Here is a 14,646-nt window from a genome sequence, read left to right on the forward strand (position 1 = left end):
ATTTAAAATTCTAATGTAGCTAAAAGTGCTGAAAGGTTTCAAGTTTTTTTGCTTGTGCACATTGTGCCTCAGCTCCAAAACCGTTGAGAACCGCTGCTGCAGGCTAATGTATGCATGCCATGAGTGTGTGTGGCGTGTGTGTGTGTGTGTGTGTGTGTGTGTGTGTCTTTGTAGGATTGGCTGTCTCAGACACAGCTCACTGCTTCCAGAGACGACGGGCATCTGGTTCTCCATGTGGAATCGCACCAGGTGACCAACACTCAAAAACACCTGGTGGGCATTTGCTTTGTGTATTTGAAATCCAACTCCAAAGCTCTCTTCCCGTCCATGTGGATCCACCAGCAGTAGGTGACGCACGGTGGCTCCCTCCATCCCGCTGAGTACATACTGACCAGAGGCAGAGCTCTCTCTGACTAGAAAAATCCCAGCTACAGGTTGCCATCATCGTTGCTGTCCGGTTTCAAAGTCCAGGTTGATCCCCGTCAGCAGCTCTCCTCCACAGGAGCGGTTCAGCAGCTCCTTCAGGGCTTCGTTCACGTCGTCGTTGAAGACGGTGGAGAAGCTGCAGCCGGGGTACCCGCCGCCGCCTCCATCCCCGGGGAAAGAACCCATCACCTCCTGCACCCACTTCAGCTCGTTGCTGAGCTCCAGACGCAGCGCGTCGAAGTGGCTCTGCCTCTCCCGGTAGCGGTTGCTGACGACGCCGAGGCCGGAGCTGAAGGCCTGCATGTCGTCCTGCAGGCTCCTCTTGAAGGCCTCCACTTTACGGAACTCGTAGCGGATCTGCGAGAGCTCATGGCGGACGTCTTCGCTCTCCTCCTTGTACCAGGCCTCCTTCTCGTTGTATATGGACACCATGGCGTCGATGTCCTCTTGCAGGGAGTCGTGGGCTGCTGCCAGGCTCACGAACGAGCTCTCCATCTGGTCGATGTCCACCACCACCTGCGCAAAGCGCTCAAAGTTCACGTAGGTGTTGTTGGGCGGCATGCTTGAGTGGGACTTGATGGTGTACTCCCTCAGGCGCTTGGTCTTCAGCTGGCGGCGCTCCCGTTTCTTCGGCTCCTGGGCTTTATTTTCCTCCTTGTGCTCGTTGGACTTTAAAAGAAGGGAGAGTTAGTTTCTGTTGATACAACAGCTCATGTAATTATACACTTAAGTCAGACATGTTGAGAAATGTCCTCAAACAGCAGGAGTGTGAAACATAATAAGAATTCACTGTATTTCATTCTTCTTCTTTTGGGGTAAAAACTATTTAAAATGTAGGTATTACATTGAGTGGCTGAATTATACTCTTGTCGTCTCCCAGTAAAATAGATATTTTTGAAGGAAAGAAGAGAAACATCATTATAACAGCTATACTGTAATAATGTACTAGATCTTTAAAATAAGGTTATTAAAGAATTTAATGAATCTATAATTCTGGCTATTTGAACTTTACCTTGATCCATGGGTGATTAAGAGCATCTTGAATTGTTAATCTTTTCCTGTAAGAGAAAAGAAATGTTAGTTGTGTGATTCTGGAGAATGTTGCACAAAACAAAAAGATTAACTTTAAATTGGCCCTGAGGAAAATGTCGTTCACCACGTCTTACGTCTTATCCTCCTCCAACAGCTGGCTGATGAATTTCTTGGCCAGCTCGCTGGTGTGACAGAAAAACTCCTCGTCAAACTCATAGTTTATGGCTGAAATGTTGCCCAGCGTGTCCTGTTTGGTCTCCCCGAGGAAAGGTGACGCACCGCTCAGCCTGGAGCAAAAGAACACAGAACGTTTAGGTCGTGTGCTCTAAAGGTGACATCAAGGTATTTGTGGGTTCACTTGCAGGATGTAGGTGATGACCCCGATGCTCCACATGTCTGCTTCTAATCCCAGCGGCTCATAGTTGACAATCTCCGGTGCTTAAAAGGCAAACGGATGACAAGCAGAATGCATCTCTGTTAAAGCAAATCAGCAGATTCGTGTTCAGTTTGACACATTACGAGTCCAGAATATGATCTCTGTGGCTACCTGTGATATCTCATGTCACAGTTTATGGATCTTTTTAAGGGTAAACAATTTAAAATGTACAAAAATAAACTTCCCCAGTTGATTACTTAGATTAAGAAAATAGTTATTTGATAAATGTGCAGATGAGGAATTGTTTATGTCAGAACATAAATGTGAACGTTGGATAAAACCAGGTTATTGAAATATTAGAGTCAAAGGTTTTTGCAGAAAGAATTTTCTGCATCACTCCATAAATCAGAAAATAATGTCAACAGTATATCAATCAATAATGTTTTATTCATCAAGCACCTCTCAAACAAATCAAATGTAATTCAAGGTGCTCTACAAATGATTGACACGATGACAATGGAGGGAAAATGAAGAGACTAATGTACACCAAATTAAGTTATGCACAATAAATGAATAACAACATCAGGATTTAATGTTTGTTATGTTTACAGCTGAAAGGTTTGTTTTGAGAGACTGAAAGTTCAACCTTTCCATCGTGGTGAAAGAAGTGGCTCATTGGTTTCTGTCTTTAATTCAGAGAGAATGAGGTTCTCCTCGTCCTTGTTATTGTAATTTTGGGTAAAATGATATGAAAACCTCCTCTTACCCCCGCTGTTGATGATGAGTGACTCGCCCAGATTGGATGAATAGCAGCATTTGAAAAACATGAAATTGAATCTAAACATTGTTTAGGATTTGGTGCCATCTAGTGGTGAGGTTGCAGATTGCAGCCATCTGAACGCCCACATTTATAGGGGGCGCTATCGAGCCCGTTTGTCACACCCGATTATGAAACCCACAAAATATTTTAACGTTTTAACCAGTTCTGATGAGTGTGCAAAGTTGAAATTTTTAGCCCGTCAAAAAGGCAAACAAATAAATAAATATAATATATAGCATATAGTTAAGTGCTTTTCTGTATTCTTTTTTTGCCCTTTTAATTATTTTTTCTTTGTGTTCACCTTCTTGTCACTCTATGTGTGTGTGTGTGTGTGTGTGTGTGTGTGTGTGTGTGTGTGTGTGTGTGTGTGTGTTTCTTTGTACATAAACACTGTGTGTGTTTATATAAACTTGTGGAATGCCGGTCTGGATTTTAAATGATTATATCAGAAAGCAATTGGACTTTACGTGAGCGTGTTATGAGTGTGGCTAAATGTCAATCTAAGTCACCTTTTCTAAAGTACTCTCACTGGATGTCCTCGGACTGTGTCTCCGACTGGACATTTCCAGCCTGGATGGACATAACGGAGACTATGGACACTAGAGATTCAAAGCATCTCAGCTGCACCAACATAATTGTTTGCTACTTATCTGGCCACCTTGTTCTGACTACACTTTTTCTGTCTGAGTTTTTGTTGTTTCTTGGTTGCGTTTGTTTCTTACCTACAAACTCCGGTGTTCCAAAGATGTTCTTGAACTCAACGCCGGCTTCAATCTTGTGTGCAAGACCGAAATCAATGAGTTTGATTCTGGGCAACGGCACATTCTTGTCCAGCAGCATAATGTTTTCAGGCTGCAGATGAGAGAAGATGAGACGTTTAAAATGTTTCAGAAAAATCTATGTGAATTAAAAATGCTAAAAAAAGTTACTATTATATTGTGTCCCCTCGTGATATGTATTCTAAATTGCAAATAATAAAAAGCAGACTTCAGTATATGCATAAGGTGCAAAGCTTGTTCAGAAAACTCATCATTTCAAAAGATACTGTGCACACAAGTCATATTTTTCTAGATTTAAGACATCTAATAGCTTCAACTAGTGGACAATCTCTGGACGCAGACATGCAAAAGGCCCCACACATGTAGTGAAGCAGAGTGTAGCATCACGTCTCGTCTGGACCAACCTTGAGATCAAAGTGGGCTATCTTCCTGGCGTGGAGGTAGTTGACCCCCTCGAGGATTTGCTTGATGAACTGAGTGGCCTCTTCCTCGCTCAGAGACTCCTTCTGTGCCAGGAAGTCAAACAGCTCCCCTCCAGAGACCCTGGAACACAAACCCGCATCATCCAAATCATTCATGAAAACTTCATCATGTTTATTACTATTCCTTAAAGTTACTACAAAGAACTTTCGGTTTGTGTTGATTCTGTTGGTCCCTGTGGACAATTACGGTTCATTACCGTAATCCAAACATGCATAATGCTAAACTAAACGCAAGCTGCTGAAGGGCTGCAACTTTCCAACAAATGTAAATATTCTGTTTGTGTGTTTTATGCAAAATTCAGCACATTTGGTACGTTTGAACACATAAGGACGTCCACTAATTTAAGATAAAGTTCTGTGTCTTGCAGCACATCGTGAGTTTGTAATGACGGACGTAGACTGTTATAAAGAGGCTTCATACGCTGTAATTAACTGATTAAAATGCTCTACAGTGCTGTGAATAACTTCAAGTGAACCGCTCACTCACAGCTCCAGGATCAGCACCACGTCAGTGCGGTTCTCGTAGACGTCGTGCAGCGTGACGATGTTGGCGTGCCGGATCTGCTGCAGGATGTCCACCTCCCGCTCAATCTCCTCCCGCCGCACGCCTCGAGAGCTCGCCCTGCTCTGCCGCTTCTTGATGAACTTGGCGGCAAATTCCAGACCCGTGCTTTTCTCTCTGCATTGCTTCACGATGGCGAACTGCCCGCTGAGACACAGAGGAGCAATCACAGAGAGCTAAGTGTCTGGGAGGCTGGACTACAGTAGTTTTTATTCACCGCTAACAAACATAATGGTACATTTCAGCTTATCATCGATATATTGATATTTATTAGTATATTAGTCAAAATATTGCAATACAAAAATGTCAAAGAAATGTTTGAGGTCATTTTGAGAAAACGTGTTCTCCAGAAAGCTCTGACAAGTTTATTTGTTTTACTGTAAAATTCTTTAAATTACACAGTTTAAGAGATATCATTGTTTTAGTTTTTGTTAAAAATGTATACAAGCGAATATCATCTGCTTCTTTTTCTTTTTTATTGTCAAATATGAATAAAAGTATTGGGCTCAAAATGTCAGTGTCGGTCAAGCATTAGATCACTCTCTGTAACTTTTAGTCAGTAACGTCCGTCTACTGAGCTGTGCGTTGAGATAAATTGGCTTTTTCATACACAAAACCTTCATTTAGTGTTGATTCTGTCGCCCCCTGTGGACTAAAGTGGTAGTGTTTCTGGGCACCAGAGTCCCTTTAGAAAACCTCTCATTTTACTGCAGCAGGGTCTGACAGTCTGCCCTCTCAGTCCTGGTTCTGGTTCTCCCGTGCCTCCCTTCCCTCCAGCGAGTCCAGCAATACGTCCTGGGTCTCCAGCAGCGTGGTGTAAATATAAAAATAAATGTATTTGGGGAGCACGCTTTCCTGTTTGCCCTCCCTATTTTTTTACATGATAAATAGAGAAGAAGTGGTTGACAATTATTCAAAATGGTTGCCAATGGCGGCCTGCCAACACTCACTGACAAGCCTGTTGATGTCTCCTGGTTAACACAAGGTAAATGGGAGTCAACACAATTAAACTTATTTAGTAACTTTAATATTTTAGTGTTATTAAATGCAGCCCACAATAACACGAGCTACAGAGCTGTGACGGGATTGTGACTACTGGGTTTGATGTGTTCAAAATACTCAAAAGGTCAAAGGACTGTACAGCTTCATCTCTTTATTTCTGGTTCACTTGTAATCTAACACTCCACTTCCTCATCTGCGGCCCGTCTGGGAGTAGAAATAGCCGCAGCTAAAGATAGAAGAGTCCTTTAAAAAGCATCTCGACATGCTGAACAGTTGTCTCCACCTGACTGACGCACTGCAACAAAACTAGGCCTAAAATACAACAGTTTATGTTTCTTACTGTAAAATCACAGGCAGCAATTTCACCAGTAATCTCCTGTAGAAATTACAGCAATTTACTGTAATCATAACATACAGTAATTCTATGTAATTTAACAATTACAGTATTTTACTGGCAGCAGTTTCACCAACGAGATGCAGAGAAATACGGTCAACTTATTGTCATCAAAATATAGTAGACGTCCTAAATTCCCAGAATGCATTGCTTTCACAGCAATACAGTAGGTCACTGTTAGAATTACAGTGAAGTTTCGGGAGTACCAGGAGTATTTCAGTGTAATCTGAGGTACTCAGAAACATTCATCTGTCAAAGAGGAAGTTTTGACTCGCACAGTTTGACTCCTGTTGAGAAGGAGCACTTGCAGCATGCAGTTAATGATTCTGTGTAATTTCCATATTGTAATAGCGAAGCAATACCTGCCGGGTGAAGTGACCTTCATGCTGCAACTTCCATTTTCAAATCTTCTAGTCTAAGTGGTGCTTTATGAAGTGATCTACTACCAAAAAAACACTATGAATAACTCTCACAAACTTGTCACAACTACTGGTATCACGGTTACGTTTTTCTTTCGGATGTTAAAAGCTGTTGCCTGTATATTAATATTACGGATGTCTGACTCACTGTAACTGATAACAAGAACAATATGTAATGAAATAATAGTTACACTTTAAATCTGCCTCATAAGATATTTTCAAAGAATTTGTGTCCTCAAACTAAAGAGATGAAAGATAGATTCCCATAAATCCTAATTTCCCATGACTGGATTCTTCATGAATAAATTTACGTTTATATACTGTATATAATATTAAAATGCATTGCAGAAGTTTTGTTAGTGAAATACGTATGTAATAAATAAATAAATATAAAGTGTGAGTATGGTGCTAGTTTTGAGTTGTAGTTCACTTTCTAGTTTGAGTTATTTCTGCTTTTATCTTTGTATTTATCCCCTATGTATTTATTTATCCATCTAATGCCAGATTGTTTAATGGCCTGGCTGTGTGGAAGTGTCTTTATTCACACTATCTCCTATTTTGGATTCTGATTTGCATTAAAGATCTCACCGTTATTCATTAAATTAAATTAAATAACATATGCGCATATTTCACCATGCTGAAGTATATGAGATGCTGCATGCATGTCTGTACCTTCCCAACTCTTCACCAATTTCATAGAAATCCTCCACTTTCTGTTGCTTGAATAAGTCCATGCTGCAGACTCCTCACTGGTCTTTGTTAGAATAATACTTCTGCTTCATCCCTCTTTTCCTGAAATGACAAAACAGTTATTTTATCATCTGGAAAAAAACAACTCTTCAACTAAATGCGACATTACAACAGTAAATTAAACGTTTTTACAACATGGCTATCCTGTTATAGAAAATGCCATCGCAGTTAAAACAGTCGCCCACCGACGGTTTGGCTGACTGGACACTGAAGCAAGAGACTAATATTGTGAACAGCACAACAAATAACAAAAACAGATCAATATAAAATGTCCTACGGTCTTAAAAACGTCAAGTCTTGATCGTGAACACCATGTCCTCCTCCTGTCCTGCGTGCGTATCTCCGGCGTTGAGGACTCGTGTCCCGACAACACATTCCGCTCAGCAGCGCGGGGACAGCGTCACACCAGACTTCTTTAACAGAACTACACATTTAAGGTGGCATTTGTTATAATTGGATGGAATTATATATTTTTTTAACGTGAATTACTGCTATAATGCAGTTGAGAGTTGAATGGCAACATTAATTCATTTGAATTAATATTAAATGTATTCACTGTGCGTTTACCCTTCCCTATGAACACTTACCCTTTAAAAGATGTGTGTTAGTTTAATGCCGAATCAAACACGGACACATGCCAAGTCATAAGATGCAATCAAAAGCGTTAAATGAAGCACGTGCCTTTGCAGAAACTTAAGTCAACTTTTACTTTGCAATAATATAAATAGGGTTTGTCGTCACCGCCTCTGTGTGCGCGCTCTGCCTCTGGCTCGGCCTTCTTTCAGCTCCGCGCGTGAACTTATGACACCTGTTGTCTCGCGCACTCTAGCACACCGTCAACTCTGAAATTCAAATATTGGGGTGTTTTTTGTTATACTTGTTTTTTTCTTATCTTAATAAGGCTGGTTAATTTTAACATTTACTATTTTAAATTGTATTGATGAATTACATTTTATTTATTTGACTATAGATTCTGATGAATGAAAATCAATGATTTTGGCCCCCCCTCCCTTACTGACTGTGATCCTCTGACTTTTCATGTAGCGCCACCATGAGTAATAACCATGTCATTATAGATATTGAGGGATTGCTCTAGAGTTTGGTTCAGTCATTCATGTTCCACAGAGGATGAATCCTAAGGATTTTAGTGATCCCCTGACTTTTCAATTTGCACCACCATGAGATTGACAGTTCTGAATTAAATATCTTGACAACTATTTAATGAGCGATAATGATCTGCTACAGATATGCAGGTTCCCCAGGGGATAAATCCCACTAACTTTGGTCATCCTCTGACTGGGCGACCGTGGCTAAGTGGAGAGCAGCCGATCCTCTTCAATCAGAGGATCGGCTGTTCGATCTCCGGCTCCGCTAGTCACATGTCGATGTGTCCTTGAGCAAGACACTTAACCCCAAAATTGCTCCTGTAGCTGTGCCTACGGTGTATGTGATAGAATCTGAATTGTAAGTTGCTTTGGATAAAAGCATCGGCTAAATGACTGTAATGTTGTTACTGTTAACGCCACCATGAGGAGTTTGGTTCAGACATTCATGTTCCCCAGAGGATGAATTTTTTTGATCCCCTGACGTTTCAACCTAGCACCAACATCAGATTGACAGTTCTAGGTGAAATATCTTAACTATTGGATGGATTGTCATGAAATCTGCTACAGATATTCACGTTCCCAGAGGATGAATCCTACTAACAAATGTAGTGATCCTCTGTCTTTTCATATAGCGCCTATTTGTCATTTTGAGCAACAAAAATGGTTTGATTGCTATGGAGTTTGGTTCAATCTTTCATGTTCCCCAGAGGATGAATTTGAATAACTTTGGTGACTCCCTGACTTTTCATCGAGTGTCATCATCAGCCAGTGTTTTGGTTTATGACCAAATTACCTGCAAAATAATTGTGGCTCTAGATGTCTGAATGGCTGTCCACATCTTAACCCTACATTTGAATGATTTATCTTGTTGAGGACAATCAGACAATCAGACAATCAAGCAGTAAAAAACCTACCCACCAAAAGTTCATCTGATAAAATGAAAACAAACAAAAATGAAAATTGTACCAAGTGACCTGTTAAAGTTCAATCTGGGGGACCAGGAACACAGATAGTAAAAAGAAACTGGCTACCCAATGAGAGCTAGAGGAGTCATCGGTAGATCAACTGAAACAATGCCACTATTCAGATGAGAGAGACGCCCAAAGGAAATATGCAAATGAGGCGTTTCGTCTTCCTTTAGAGAGTTAAAACGTGAGCAGAGGAGCGTGCATGGTGATCACTGCCCCGTCAGCTGCTGACAGAACCCCTGAGAGGATGGAGAAGACGTCGGCCGTCGACCTACACATGGAGACATCAGGGGGAGGCCTGAAGGAGCTGGTGCTGAGGTGGTTCACGGAGACTCAGGCACCGCTCCTCCTGAACGACGGAAACTTCCCCAACTGGTTCAAAGGCTTCGCTGCGCGAAAGTAAGGATCCGGAGTGACGGAGTGAAGGAGAAGTTTGTGTTTGTACTCGTGGAAATGAAGACGGTCAAATGCACTGAAAGTTTGCAGCTGTTTTTGGCTCTGATAAGGTTGTGGAATTGCATTTGAATTTATTTGAATAATAGATTTCTGCAGGATACTGTAGATCATTATGTTTGTTTTTCTGTTAGTTGTTATGCAGTGGTGGAAGGAATGTAATAGTGCATTTATTAAAGTACTTTATATGAATATTTCTGCTTCTACTCCACTATGAGTCAGTTTTTAACTCTTTACTGCACTAGATTTATTTGACAGCTTTAGTGACAGTATAAAAAAATAAGAAAACTAGCTCCACCTCGACCACCTACAAGAAAATACTCTGGGTATCTGGGTCTGTCCACAGTGGACCGGTCTCTGCTGGAGGATCTGGGTCTGTCCACGGTGGACCGGTCTCTGCTGGAGGATCTGGGTCTGTCCACGGTGGACCGGTCTCTGCTGGAGGATCTGGGTCTGTCCACGGTGGACCGGTCTCTGCTGGAGTCTGAGCTGAAGGAGTTTCTGGTGAACCTGCATGATTTCATCTGGTTTCACCAGAATCCGACCCGGTGGCTCCGATGACGAGCATCAAGAATAACTCTATAGAAATAGACCATCTTCTCTCTGATGGTCTCTTTACTGATGGAGGTCTGATAGAGGACCAGGACTACACTGAGACTGGTTCAGGACTAGGTAAAAGTTCCTCACAGTCACTTTAATGTCAGTTTCACACCAATATCAACCTGAAGTTTACTAACATTAGCCACCACAAGCTACTGATCATATCAGGCTGTATGCATGACATCTGAGTGCATTTTTTCCCGCCAATTAATTCAGCTCTCCATTTAAAAGACTAAGACCGTAATTTCTAATCACCGCTTGAAACCTGCGATAGTCTTCTTCAGATATAAAAGCTAATAAATCAATTTACTGGACAGGATCAAAGACTCAGGGTGAAACATGAATTGAGGTATCATCACTTGTTCAGCTTGTATCTCTTTTTTCTTTTTTCAATCCCTCTCACGCACATCACTCACAGAAAGCAGAGGTTTCATGACATGACGGAGATATTTTTAAGCCTAATTTGTTTAATCGGTTCCGTCTCTCTCTCGGCCTTCAGGGACACGGAAGATCTACTGAGAGATAAAGCTCCGGGCTGTTTTCTCATCCGCCTCAGTGACAAAGCCATCGGCTACATCCTGTCCTACAAGTGAACAAAAAATAAACAATAATAATCTGTTCCACACTGTTCAGTCGCATCTTTTGCTGGCCTTTTCCGATTCATCTCACTGGTCGTTGCTTTTGTTTTTCTCTCCCAAAAAAAAAAGGGGCCACGACAGGTGCCGCCATTTCGTCATCACCCAGAATCCAGACGGAGAGTTCGTGATATCAGGAGACTGTCGGACACACGGAGGTCTCGTTGAGCTGATCGAGCATCACAGAGTCAGCCCCATCCAGCCCTTTGGAGAATACCTGACCTCCTGTTGGTTGGAGGTGAGGAGGGTCTTTACCTGAAGGAATACATGTTCACACTGTAAAACGTTACGTGCAGTTTACAGGAAATGTAGTTTTAGGTGAAATAACTTTGTTCTCCAGCAATATTAAATGCTATTTTTTTAAAGAATTCTTGTCAACAGCAACAAGCAAAAAATACATCTAAATAAATCAATTTTGACACAATATTCAAATTACATGAATTGTAAGTTTATCATGTTTTTTTCAAGTGTTGATCTGTTGCCTTGAAATAACTGAAGAGGCACTTTTTCGTCCTTTTGTGTGCCAGATCATTTGTAATTCACTCGATGCACATTCTTTCCTAAAGATTGCATTTGTATTTAAGTTTGTTCATTCTAATGTAACGCAGGTCTGTCATTTTAATGACGGTAGTTTTATATTATAACATCAGACATTAAAACATAACACAGGGTTTGGCCGGTTAATGCCCTTCAAAACAATACGCTTCTACGTCTGAGGGGCCGTTACAGCCGGTTTTTATTTGACTGGCACCAACATCATTTACATTGTGAGGAGACAATAAGGCTGCTTGTTATTTTCAGGTAGACACAGGCGAACTGTATGATGTGGTGAATTACAACAGCAAAGTGAAGCCCAGGCTGAGTGTTCAAGCTCTGCGGACTCTGTGGGACCAGAAACATGATCCTCACAGCGACCCGGGCAAAAACCAGAGGATTCAGCGGCAAAATGACGCTCCGACACTTCATCAGCCTGCACTGCCGCTCAAATCCAAAGGCAGAAAGCTGACGGGGACGGTGTCTGTAGACACAATGTCCCTCTCACAGGTATGAGGGAAGTGACAACTGATGGATTCAAGCATAAATGTTTGTTTGTTGAGGAATTGTGTTGCATGCAAAAACACATTTAGAGTTCTGTAACTTCATCAAAAGGTGTTTTTCCGACACCTCTGCAGTGGTGGAAGAAATATTCTGATATTTCACTGAAGTAAAACTGCGTCAGAAAGTATTGAGCACAGGAAAAAAATGGGATTCAAAAGCACAGTCCCATTCAAATGAACGTAGCAGGATAGTGTTTTCACTTCATGAAAAAATTTGGGTCGCCTAAAAATGTCTTCTTCAGCGTTTAGTTGTACTTAGCTCCACCCTCTTGTGTCAACAAACCAAGATGGCAACGGCCAAAATCCAGAACTCAAGGCTTCAAAACCATGTAGTCTACAATGGGTGACGTGATGGTGATACGTCCACTTCTTATAGACAGTCTGTGGTTCTACTTCTATTCTGTTCTAATGGCATTGAGCATTGCAGCTTTTGCTTGTTCACAATAAGACAATCCTTTAAGAATCCTCCGTCAGCTGAAGAAGATCATGTGATACCAGCAGCTACTAATGGACCATGTGGAGAGATTGTTTTTTCATCCATGAATCAAAGTGTTCTGGTGTCATGTCTTTCAGGGTGTTCCTCCAGTACCAAAGAGAGGCCTTCCTCTGGGCTTCTCCCTGAGTGGATCTTTGCCCGACACAACATCCCAAACCCAGACCGACCCAAGCGGATCAGAGGGAGTCCGAGGAAACACAAACCCAGCACTAATGTCTGAGAGAGACTCATTCAACGCCGCTCACACCAGCTATCCCGAGATCAGGAGCAAATCTCTACCGATGTTGAACCACAGCAGCATGGAGGAGGAGGAGGAGGAGGAGGAGGAGAAGAAGAAGGAGGAGGAGGAGGAGGAGGAGGCGTACTCGAACCAGTTCAGACCCTCCTTAACATCTCACTCACCCACTCCTCTGAAGAGGACCACCTGTCTCACCTACTCCCTCCCCGATCCCAGAGACAGCTCCAGGTCAGAGCAGCAGGGCGTGGTAGTGTTGCAGTCCAACCCGCTGTACCAGACCTCGACGGGGTCTAGTGGGGGTTCGGCTCAGCAGGGAGACGTCATGTACTCCGAGGTTCTCCGGAGGCCAACGCCTGCCGGGCTGCCCGATAACACCTATGAGCAGATCCCAGGTCAGGCCAACGCCGTCCAGGGAAACACATACGAGTCTCTGAAGGATGTGAAGAACAAGAAGTCCAAGTCCACCTGGGGGAAAAATGTAAGTCAGAACCAATAATCAGACATGTTGTTATTGAAAGCATAAAATATGTAATTTAACGTCTGTCCTCTTCTTTCTGTTGGCAGTGGAAGAACTGATTTCCTGATTACAAGAAATAAAAAAGGGCTCAACGACTGTTTTGATATTTTGTTCACTGAGACAGAAATTTAAATTTTAAATGTTTTGTAATAAACAAAATTAAGACATTTTTTCTACAATTTTTATTGTAATTTTTTTAAGTTATTATTATTATTATTGTTATTATTATTATTAGAAGTAGTAGTAGTAGTAGTATTGCAGTAATTGTAGGTGGTTCAGTTATTTATATATACTGTATATATATATATATATATATATATATATATATATATATATATATGTACTCTAACTGTTAAGGACTTTTGACAGTTACTGTGCTTCCCTGTAAAGTACATTTAATCAAGTATACTGTACTTAAGTAAAGTAAATGTACCTCAAATTTGTACTTGAGTATTTCCATGTGATGCATCTTTTTTACTTCTACTCCACTACATTCCTCTGACAGCTTTAGTTACTTCTCAGATCAACGATTTTACAAAAACAACGTGATCAGTTTATAAAATAAGACACTGTTGTGCAACAGATTAAATTATTACTATTGAATTATTATATATACAGCATATAAAGTAGTTAAAATGTGCTCCACCCGCTGTTAGATTAAAATGCTGCAGCAGTACTAATAGCAGTATAATATAACATTTCAATAATATGATTATAATATATCTCCCTGGAAGAGACCATTCTGCCGAATGAGAATTTCACTTTAATACTTTAAGTACATTGTGATTCTAATACTTTAGTACTCGCATATAAGTGAGATTGTGAAGTGAATACACAAATGTATTTGTAACAGAGTATCTTTACACTCTACTATTACTTTTACTTAAGTAAAATATCTGAATACTAGCATGATCATAAAACAAAATGCAAAAGTTGTAACATGAAATATAAATCGTAGTTGTAGAGATTTTTTTTCTGATTCATATAATTCACACATAATACAACTCAACTAATAAATTACGATACATTATTGTAGGTTAAGATCTTCTTTTATTGTTTATTAAACTGGATATACACTCTATGGTTAATAATAATAATAATAATAATAATACATTTTATTTGTATAGCACTGTAAAAGGTACTCAAAGACACTTTACATGGCAAAAACAGAAACAATAGAAGTAATTACAATAAAAACAAAATAGATGACATCATAACAACACGGGGAAAAAAAAGAAAAAACATACATAACTGACTTTACAGGTTAAAAGCAGATTTAAATAGATACAGCGTGTAAAGCCAAAAGCTCCATCTTCCATCCACTAGATGTCAGAGTCGTCTTCGTGTGCTGCTGGAAAAGAAAACGTCGAAGAAGACATTGCGGAAGTGCGGCTCCCAAACAGATTCCCGTTGGAAGTAGATCGCCTTCCTTTCATTAAATCACATTAAATCTTGGACTAATAACCATTTACCACTAAGACGATGGGCACTAGA

At 40.8% G+C, this 14,646-nt stretch overlaps 3 protein-coding genes across 3 annotated transcripts in view; 2 read left to right on the plus strand and 1 right to left on the minus strand.

Annotated features, from left to right (window-relative positions):
• Positions 1-432: 432 nt before the first annotated feature.
• dapk2a (death-associated protein kinase 2a) lies at positions 433-7,083 on the minus strand. Its single transcript, XM_076078724.1, has 8 exons — positions 6,965-7,083; positions 4,403-4,624; positions 3,838-3,976; positions 3,377-3,506; positions 1,821-1,896; positions 1,593-1,745; positions 1,439-1,484; positions 433-1,095 (listed from the first exon to the last, which is right to left on the minus strand). Exons 1-8 carry the CDS (start codon positions 7,024-7,026, stop codon positions 442-444), a joined length of 1,482 nt encoding a protein of 493 aa, XP_075934839.1. The 5' UTR covers positions 7,027-7,083; the 3' UTR covers positions 433-441.
• A 2,235-nt stretch (positions 7,084-9,318) lies between these two features.
• LOC142934139 (uncharacterized) lies at positions 9,319-13,211 on the plus strand. Its single transcript, XM_076078558.1, has 6 exons — positions 9,319-9,515; positions 10,669-10,758; positions 10,877-11,042; positions 11,606-11,848; positions 12,475-13,113; positions 13,200-13,211. The coding sequence occupies exons 1-6, from the start codon at positions 9,319-9,321 to the stop codon at positions 13,209-13,211; spliced, it is 1,347 nt and encodes a 448-aa protein (XP_075934673.1).
• A 1,294-nt stretch (positions 13,212-14,505) lies between these two features.
• Positions 14,506-14,646, plus strand: part of LOC142934187 (ras-related protein Rab-11A) — an 11,981-nt gene continuing 11,840 nt past the window's right edge. The window contains exon 1 of the mRNA XM_076078628.1: positions 14,506-14,646. This exon is cut by the window's right edge and continues 28 nt beyond it. Coding sequence (XP_075934743.1) covers positions 14,635-14,646 — 12 coding nt within the window. The 5' untranslated portion in view covers positions 14,506-14,634.

The sequence above is a fragment of the Anarhichas minor genome, unplaced genomic scaffold, assembly GCF_050575085.1.
Source record: "Anarhichas minor isolate MPS153535 unplaced genomic scaffold, ASM5057508v1 ptg000067l, whole genome shotgun sequence".
Classification (NCBI taxonomy): domain Eukaryota; kingdom Metazoa; phylum Chordata; class Actinopteri; order Perciformes; family Anarhichadidae; genus Anarhichas; species Anarhichas minor.